This window comes from Pteropus medius, unplaced genomic scaffold (genome assembly GCF_902729225.1).
Source record: "Pteropus medius unplaced genomic scaffold, Ma_sr-lr_union100, whole genome shotgun sequence".
Classification (NCBI taxonomy): domain Eukaryota; kingdom Metazoa; phylum Chordata; class Mammalia; order Chiroptera; family Pteropodidae; genus Pteropus; species Pteropus medius.
In genome coordinates this window covers 3076745-3086873 of record NW_024343578.1, presented here as the reverse complement: position 1 = coordinate 3086873, position 10129 = coordinate 3076745, and the positions used below count along the sequence as shown (strand labels likewise).

At 49.4% G+C, this 10129-nt stretch overlaps 1 protein-coding gene across 1 annotated transcript in view; it reads right to left on the bottom strand.

The window, feature by feature from the left end:
- TKT (transketolase) overlaps positions 1 to 6970 on the bottom strand; it is a 24544-nt gene extending 17574 nt beyond the window's left edge. The window contains exon 1 of the mRNA XM_039867451.1: positions 6753 to 6970. Coding sequence (XP_039723385.1) covers positions 6753 to 6859 — 107 coding nt within the window. The 5' untranslated portion in view covers positions 6860 to 6970. The remainder of the gene's footprint in view (positions 1 to 6752) is intronic.
- Between the last annotated feature and the right edge of the window lie 3159 nt (positions 6971 to 10129).

Below are 10129 nucleotides of genomic sequence, written 5' to 3'. Positions count from 1 at the left end.
AGTCCCAGTAAGATAATGCATTCAAAAAGTCCAGGTAACCATCTGCTGGAGGACCAGATGCCAAACCTCTCAGTGCCTCCATCTTCTTATTGATGGGCTGGGAATGTGACCACTGCCCACCCCCTGCCAAACCCTAACCATAGGGCAGATAGAAAGAAATGAGCCATGGATTGAGACAGAGCTCTGTTAACTGTAGTGCTAAGCAAACAGGAGACACAGTTACACTTAAATGCAACCTATTAGAGGACCTTCAGGCCAAAAATGTATTGCATGTACAGACTCAGGGCCTGAGCTTTTCTTGTCCTCTCTGTCCTCCCCTGGGGCCAGTGGGTGGGCAGGAGCAACTGCAGGTGGAGGCCCCAGTCCAGGGTGCTGTGTATGTCACACACTGGCTAGATACAGGTGAGGGTTGGGGTGAGCGTAGAAGAGCTGCTGGGTACTTTACCAGAGAGATGCATGGGAGTTACGAGTTTGTTCGAAAACTCTGCCTTGGCTTGAACAGTTCACTTAGGATGCCAAGTAGTTCAATCTATGAAGGTGATGCTGAGAGCTTAGAGCTAGGCCTAAATAAATCGTAAGAAAGTAAATACAGGAGTGGAAAACCATTAGCTAAGATCTAACTTGAAAATTAGAAAAATGAAGTGAGCTCAAAGACAGTAGGAAAAAAATTAAAAAGCAGAAATTTATGAAATAAGAAGCTATATACAATATTTAAACAAGGCCAAGAGTTAATTCTTTAAAAAAAAAAAACTTTAAAAGAGGACCAAAAATCAGGCAAACTTCTGATAAGGCAGAATCCAGGAAAAGAGAGGGGCAATACTAGAAATTGAAGGAGCAAATAAGAACGGATGATAAAATACTGAGTGACGATGCAACAAAATGTGAAAACGGGAAAATGTCTAGGGAGAAATAATTCACCAAAACTGACCTGAAAAATAGAAAACTTGAGTGATCTTCTAATCATTAAAAAGAAACCGAGTCAGTAGCTGCAGACGCACAGCAACTCTGTTCACCAGACCACGTCCACAGCGAAATGTACACAAGCTCTATGAAACACAGAGGGGAGGGCCCGGCATTGTTTGCTACAGCCAGATCTGGAATCCACCCACGTGGCCCATCAACAGAATAGATAAAACACAATATATTCATATGATAAATAGTATGCAGCAGTGAGAATAAATGAACTACACAGATCCAACATCAGCACCAACTCACAAATATAGCATGTGAACGAAGCACACTACAGAAAGATCTGTACAGCAAAAAAGAACACTGTTTATGAATATAAACAAATGTTATAAAACTATAAGGAAAACAACGGAATGATAATGCAAAATTCAGGGTATCGTCCTTTCGGAGGGGAGGAGGGACACACAGGAATTCCTCAAGTACTGTAATGTCCTAGTTCTTAAGCCTGGTGGTGGGTACATATGGGTTCATTATAACATATGTACAGTATATTGTTTTTTATGCATATATTTTAAAAAAAAAGAACAACAACTCATACTCAGGTGAGAGTACCAGGATGCCAGAGCGGAAGTGAACTTCAGAAGCAGTCCTTGTTCTTTCTGTTCCCCGAAGTGCTCTAGCTGGCTCCTGCCAGGAAAGACTCTGCCTCCACACCTCAGAAAGTTTCTTCCGAGCTCTGCCCCATGTTGTCTCCTCTGAGAAGTCCTCCCTGACCACACTACCTAAAATACTTCTTCATCTCCTCTTATACTTGCCACCACCTGACATTATGTAACTATTTATTTGCTCCAAGAGGGCAGAGATTTTGAGCCTTTTAACTGCTGTGTCCTTTCGGTGCTTGGCGCAAAGTTCACAAATGAATAAATGTATCCTGGCTCTAAGACGCAAAGTGTGAGCTCTCTGAGCTTCAGTTTCCTCATTGTAAAATAGGGATATTAACAGAATCTGACTGAATGAGAAAGAGCTTGGCACAGTGCATAAGAAAACGGCAATTGCTCAGTAAAATACTAGCTCTTGACATCAGAAATGAGGCCTACCTTATTCCTCATTTTGAGGATGGGATCTCTTACCTTTAAGTTCCACAGAAGGGAAGTGACTTGCCCAAGGTCACACAGTCTGCCATCAGAAGAGCTAGGGCAAGAGCAAGATACTGTGAAAAGCTGATGACTGGATTAACAAAAATGTGGTAAATCCACACAATGGAATATTCAACAAGAAAAAGAAATGAAGTACTGATTCATGCTATAACATGAATGACCTTATAAAGATCATGCTAAGTCAAAGAAGCCAGACCTCAAAGATCTCATTCTGCATGATTCCATTTATGTGAAATGTCCAGAAGAGTTAAATTTATAGACAGAAAGGAGATTATGGTTGCCTGGGAGCTGGGAATGGAGGTAGAAATGGAGAATGACAGCAAACAAGCAGAAGGGGTCTTTTAGGAGTGAGGAAGTATCCTAAAATTAGATGTGGTAAATTCATATGTGATGACAGAAAGAAATCTAACTATGGGAGGTGAACACACAGATAAACATATATATGCCTTACTGTTAAAGTGTGCAGCTGAAACTTATTGGATTTCGTTAACAAATGTCACCATAAAAAAATAAATTAAAAAAAAAAAAAAAGGATGTGGTAAATTCACTAAAACTTATTGTAACATCCAGCCCATGAGTGCAACTGACTTCTGAGCAAGAAGCCTAAACTGTGTGGGCCGGGTCAGCCAGACCCACTTGCTGGTGGAATCGCTCCAGCTCACAGAAGCCCATTCCTCTGAGTGGACTCTGCCTCACCGTTGAGGGCAAGAGAACAGTCGTTCAGGGCAAATAGCTCTGGTCTGTGGCAATAAGGGAGTTCCTGATTTTGTGGGTCCAGAATCTAGTGGCAACAGCCTTGCCTAAAAGAAGCCAAGTCCGGGGGTAAGAGCTGTGATAGGGCCAAAGTGTGGTCAGCACACAGGAAACTATGAGAATGTCTCAGCCAGATCCTAACCAGGGGCTGCACCTGGTTTCCAGCTTCGAGAAACATTGATCATCAGCCCTGCCGAGTTAGAGTCACTTGGGCAGAACACTTGAGACATGTCAGGACAGTCAGGTGTCTTCACACCGGGTTGGGAAATTGCTGCTGCTGGGGCAACCTCAACCAGCTTCACTTTTGCCTCAGTCAGGGCCAGACTGGGTGGAAGGCAGCTCAATGAGAGAAGCAGGCCTTGATGTGGTATTCTTCCCAGAGAGGCCAGAAACCTGAAGGGGCCTAGGCCATGAAGGGGCCCTCTAGGCACTCAGCCAAAGCAGACTCGAATGCCAGAGCTGGGTACGGAGATGTATTTCCAGCCACTAAAGTCACATGGACCACCAGGATGTTAAACCTACAATAGCAGTGGGTAGGACCCCAGAGCTCCCTGTCACACTCCTGAGCGACCCAGTTTGGAAACCACCTAAGAACTCTTCCCTTAAAGATGGGGTGACTGAGGTCCTGGATGGGAAGGGCCTTTTGGACAAGGGCACAGCTGCTCTGAAGGGAGCTGGAGCCAGAGTTGGAATCCTGTCTCCTTGTGCCCACTAGTCAGACCCGGCTAGACATTAGCACCCAAGTATCCTCCCCAACGCTGTGGGACAGAGCCCTGGGGACATGTTAAAAGCACAGCCTGCGCTTCCCTGATTTAGGCCTGACTATCCTCAGATGACACCTAGCACTGTTTGTATAATACCATAGCCTAGCCCTGGTCATTGCGAACTATGAAATTGTTACCACCAGCCTCAGCAGCCAGGTCCCTTCTGGTAAGGTCAGTGGGTTTTATTTTTTTAAAGGCTGGGTGAACTGGACTCTTGCCATAGTTTCCTTAGCACGTGGAAGGAGATGACCCCAGAGCAGCTCTGGCCACTGTGGGTGCTGCCTCCATAAAGAGCCCTCTGTCCCTCAGCTCCCCTGACACAGAAGCCAGTGTCCTCACTCCCTGGGGCTTGGTGAGGTCCCCTGACAAGGGGTCAGTGATGGCAAAGGAATGGGAAAGCCAAGAAATCGGGACCTCACTGAATTCTAAACCCTATAACTTGGGTCCTCACTGAATCTAGCCTGTGTGGGTGACCATGAAAAGACTTGACCAAAGTGCTGTTTCACCACCAGGGATGCAAGCTCCCCTAGAAAGGATGGTCACTTTGGAACCGGCTTGGGCCAAGGCATCAGGATTGGGTCTTCACCTGATGGAACTCACCCACTGTGGTGAGGGAAGAGCAAATTTAAAGCAAATGTCCAGGGACTGGAACACAGCCCTTACCTCAAGTCTTCCAAAACTACTTTTGTGCACACTCATAGTTCTTGGCACACACCTTTCAAAACCTCTTGTGACAGGGGTTGCATAGCAATGTTACTTCCTTCTGAAAAATAAGTTTTCTCTAAGTGTTTCTTTCCTTTATCTTTTACACATACTCACAAACATGCAGGAATCACCAGGCATTTTATACTTTTTCTCCTTCTTACAAATGGATACTTTGAGTTCAGTGAGTTCCTCCCTAAGACATTACAATGTAAATCTGGGGATAAAGTCTGTTGCTACATACAGTATCTTTTCCCTCCATTGAAATCAGTTTAACTACCTAACAAAGACCCAGGAGACCCACTGGATACCCCCTCCCTTTGGGAGCCCCCAATAGATACTAACGTTTCATTTCTCTGAAAGTGCCTTCAAACCAACTGATACCTGCCATCAGTGCACCTGATCTCCCCATTTCCAATTTCTCTCCATTCTCCTGGCTGCCCAAGAAGTCTTCCTAATGCAAGCCCCTCACTGGGCAGTGTGGAACCACCACCAATGATCAGCTCGGGCAAGTCACTTAACACACTAACCTCAGTTTTCTCATCTATAAGTGTGTTTGTAATAGCATCTATCTCATAAGGTTATTCTCAGAATGCATGAAACAATATTAGCAATAAAGGATGCTGTGTCAAACCAGTGATATCTATTTGGCTCAGTAACGCTGTAACTGTCTGCAGGTCTCATCTGGCTCTGTAAGATGCTCAGGTGTATAACACTATTTAGTTGGGTAACTGCTGTGTTTCTCCAGCTAGACCCCCAGGAGCCTGGCTAGATAGCTCCTATCACAGTATGGCTCAACAAGGCCCTGCAGGGTGAATCACTCCCTGAAATGGTCAAGGGAAGGGGAAATGTACTACCCAACAAGCAATACAGGGTGTGCAGACATACTGTGTGTCAGGCTGCGGGAGGGGGCATGGAGAGTAAGCAGGGTTCCTGCCTGGGCAGGAGCTCCCACACAGTAGGTAGAACTAATATAAGCCCAAAAGAGGTAACAGGTCCGAAGTGTGCAAGCGGGTGGGGTGGAAAGGAAAGGGCTTGCCAAGAGAGCGCTAATCCCTTCTTCTGAGAACTGGGTGTCTTAAAGTTGAAAGGGTTAGTGCAGACCCACCCTGCTGGTCAAAAATTATTTACTTATTAATAATGTAGCCTGTATGAAACTGGCCAGAAGCTAGAATCTTGTTTTTGTTATAAGTACACAGCTTTGGGAAGATTCTTGGAAATCACTGCCTAATCCAGGCCCCAAATACATTTCATAAACCCAGTACATTGTCTCTTCCTTCTCACACCAGGCCCCAAGGGAAGGAGGGGCTGGCATCCTTGAAACTGCCCAGTGTGTAGGAGCTACTACTATTTGCATTTCAGAGTAGGAGACAGAATCTGACCTTAACTACCCCACTGGACACCTCCAGCTGTACAGTGGCCCCTGTTACTATCACTGTCCCTGCTACCAGCCACCTTCCAGTGGAAGCTTCCTGGAATCAGCAAGAGTCTGTCTCCACTTTCTGAGTCAGAGAGCTGACCCGGAAAGAATACTGGGAGAGGATGCCTCAGTCTCTGCCCTGGGAAAAGTGCACCTGGCTGCTGGCCCTGCCCCCAAGACTGCATTCCAACCGCTGAGGCCCTAGGACTAGGCCCTTGGTTCTCTTAGCCTTCCAAGTCTCCCCTCCCCAATCCCTAACCCCACCTCCCGCCTCAGGTCAGATCTAAGACGTCCCCTTCACACCAGGTGCCAAGGTTCTGCATCCACGTGGCCGCCTTCCTCCCCTCTCCCATCCCACTCAGCAGCACGGTGTCTCAGCAGTCCCCTGCTACAAACTGAGACCCCAACCCAAGGGTAGCGGGAATGTGAGATGGCAAAGGGAGGGCAAGTGAGATGGGGAAAAGGCCGGGCCCAGAGCCTCCCTGCAAGATGAGGGGTTAAACCCTGCGCTCCCGAGTTGGGGAGCTCGGGTTCAAATACCAGCTCTCTCCGTGTGGGGCCTTGGGAAACTGACTCTGAGCTTCGGTTTCCCCACACAGGACATGGAAGGGGTCTAGGGGGCCACGCGTATAGGGCGCACGGCACAAGGCCTGGCGCTCTGCGAAAGCACAATTATGGTGGCCTTCCCGGCATGGCCACAGAGGGGACTGCGCCGTTCACAAGCCGCACGTCCTCTGCCGCATAGCGCAGCCGGGTAGCTGGACTCTTGTGAGGGCAGAGATAACAGCCTGAGGCGCACAGGGAGCCTAGGCCCACCAGGCGGAAGCTGGGCTGAGAGGGCGCGGCGCGGCGGAGCGGAAGGTGCCTCGGGCCAGGGTCCTGCAAGGCGCGCGTCTCCACCACCTGACCTGGCTCTGGCCGCCTCCTTCGTGGTGGCATCGTGCAGCGCCGCACGGAGCTGGAGCGCCCGCGGCGTCCGAAAACGGCTCCCCCACCCTAACCTGAGCCTCGCCGGGCCCGGCGCCCTCTCCCCGGCCCCACGCTCACCCCGAGCCGGCAGCTGTGGTGGCCTGGATAGAACTGATGCGCAGGCGGTTGGCTGTGTCCTTCAGGGCCTGCAGCTTCTGCTGGTCAGGCTTATGGTAGCCCTCCATGGCGCGGGCGGGTGAGCAGGAGGCTGGAGGACGCGGAGACTCGGAGGTAGCGCGGTGGCTAAGGCAGAGACCGGCAGCGGCCAAGGCCGGGTGCCGCGCGGGGGCGCGTTAAGACTCCCAGGCCCGCCCGTAGGGGCGGGGCGTCGGCATCACCCCAGGCCGCCGCGTCGCCAACAGCCCCGCCCCGCCCCGCCCCCGGGCCCGGGAGCAACCGGTGCCCCAGCTCTCCGACTGGGAAACTGAGGCTGCTGCTAGCCCCGGCGCTTTGGGACCCAGCCTGATGCTGTCCACCCACTTAACCTCCCCTCCACCTCACCCGACATTTGGGTGGCAGCTACAGGCTGCCAGGCTCCTGTGAGTCAGGCGGCACTTCCCTGCGGTATTCACCAAACGCACAAATGAAAATAACTCCAGGTTTTAGGCTTGGCTCAGAGCTTGCCTGATGACTTGCATCTTCACTGCAGAGTGCTCTGTCTCCTTGCTCCACAAAGCTCAGGGTGGAATTGAGAGGGGAGGCTTCGTTGGAATTCCATTATACAGATGAGCAAATTGAGACTGGCAAGGTGAACAAGGTCACAGGACTGGCGGGTGTAAGGCTCTGCCCTAGCAGAACAGCCTCGTCCCCCAGCCCCACCCCCAAGAGAGTGAGCCTAGGGCTTTAGGGGCCTGTAAGGGGGATGAGGGTTATGAAAATGAGAATAATAGTGTAGTAATGATAATACCGGCTGATGTTAACTCAGTACTAGAGGCGGGCCCTTCACAAGTTATTAGGGCCTAATAACACTGCTGACCCTTAGAGAAATTATTGGGTTTGGTCCCAGGTCTGTAGGGACAGGAGCACTCACCTCTGCTGTTACCAGACCCCCTGTCTCCCAGGGGGATGGGGATCCCCAGAGTGAGGATAGGGAGGGGACAGTCATCACAGGCATTGTCTATGGAATCCACCCATCCCACATGACCCATGCGGTTAATACCACTTACACAGGAGGAAGTTTCATCCTAAAGAGTTAAAGGGGGGCACCTCAAAGCAGTGGCTGAGCAGGGGCCTGCACCAGATCTGTCTGATGCTGAGCCCCTGAGAGAACTGTGGGAGGAACCAATAGCCAGGCTTTGCCCATATCCCCTCTGTTTCCTTTGTATCGCCCACACTCAGAGCTTTGGATCATGTGGGACAATGGATTAGATGAGAATGAGTTCCCCACTCTACCCCCAAGTACACCTCTGCTGCTCCTCTACCTGTCTGGCTCCCAGATGCCCAGCCAGATCCCAGGGTGACATCCCCTAGCACTTGGCACCTGCTGGCCCAGTCCACAGAAGACTGCCAACTGAGGCTGGCCCCTAAGCTGGCCGGAGCTGCAGGCTGGATCAGAGTGAGGTAGCTCAGGGGTATGCCACCTCTGTCCTCAGGCTGCTCATGGTCAGTAAGAGGACACACCTTGAAACTATTTGGAAGCTCTGTGCCTTCGAACTGAGGCTCTTAGAACAGTGGTTTCTTAGTCTGAACCTTGATTTCCCCATCTGCCCAATGTGACTGACTAATCCTTGCCCCTCTATACACACCCTCGTCTCTGATGGTGGCACAGGATTCACTGTGGCTCTTGGGGTCCCTGTAGTGATGAAAAGAAAATTCCTCTTCAACTAGAGACCCCTGGCTCTAGCTTCTCTTCTCAGGGTTCTGGATAAATGAGACGCAGTTCGCCATGGATTTCAGTCATCTTTTAGGAGCTCTTGGCTTTCCCCAAGGTCAGCTTCAGAACCAGAATCCTGGGCTGGCTGGAGGTGTTGCCAATACCTTGCTTGTCCAAGGTGGTACTCTTGTCCCCAAGTCCTGGGTCTTTATTCGGCCATATGTACCTCATAAATCACATGGCACTTGGAAGGGAGACCTTGGCTCCTGCTGGCCACAGCTTTCTGCCTGGCTTCAAACTGCCATCTTGCTCCTCTGCTCCCCTCCTTCCATCCTCTTTCAGCCTCCCATTCACATTATGGCTGCCGGAGAGATCCCCTATTCCTTCCCGGCTAAACCCCCATTGATCTCCTTCCATCTTTAGAATATCAGGCCCCTCCACTGTAGCGTGCTCTGCCCCCTGACCTCGAACCTCTCTTCCATTTCCCTCCACTCGTGTCCCTTTTCCTCACCCCATCGCAGCCACACTGGCCTTCTTGCTTTCTTTAAAAAACACTAAACTCACTCCCCCAGAGGCTTTTGCATGGGCTGATCTCTGTGCCAGTGGTACCCTTCTTGAACTTCTTCAAATTGCCTGGATCTTATGGATGAAAAAGAGGTGCTGTCATAAATCATAAATTTCTGACTGGGCAGGTCAGGGTGGCCAGTCTCGCCCCAGGCCTATAACTTCTTTAGTGAAAGGTTTTAAGCCAGCCCTGTCTACTGCTCTTGTGCATCTAGGTTAACACACCTTTGAAATGCCAGAAGCAATACCTCTCAAAGGAGGTATTTACCCTCAAGAGAGCACATAATCTTAATTATCTTGTAATCCAATCCCTGCCTTGCTTTCTCCCGCCTTAATGTAATCTTTCTTGAATTTTTCTCCTTAATTTCGAATCCATAAAAGAAACTGCAAACTGTTACTCTCTGAAGTATTTGAGATATTGATCCCCGGCAGTTATTGTCAGTTTGGGCTCAAATAAACTCTTATAATAAAAATTCTCTACAGGTTTGGACATTTCTTAAGTCAACAATCTAGAGCAGCCCCTCCTTCCCATCATACCACCTCTCTGAGCTTCTGCGGTGTTCTCCTCTAATTTGCATTCTTTATGTCTGCTCCAGGAGAAAGGGATGTGTTTCTCTTGTCTCTGGCTGGCTTTACCCAGGGACTACAACTGTGTCTCATATATAGTAGGTCTTCAAAAGATGCCTGTAGAATGACAATATGATGTTACATGATTTGCCCGAAGTCAACATAGCCAGCAACTGCCAGGGCTGCACCCAAGGAGAGAGAGCATCAGGGACCTCAGGGAGGGCTGCTCAGACCCGTGCCCTCCATTCCAGCTGTGGATGGAAAAAAAAGGGGGGATTCTATGGAAAGGAACCTCACAGAGTGATCTGATTATAAATTCCTAACTGGGAAGGTCATGGTGGGTTGTCATGCCCCAGGCCTATAACTTTTGTAGTGAAAGGTTTTAAGTCAGCCCTGTCCATTGTTCTTGTGCATCTAGGTTAACACACCTTTAAAATAGCAGAATACCCCTCAATGGGGGTATTAACCCTCAAGAGAGCACATAATCTTTTTAACTATTCTGTAATCTAAT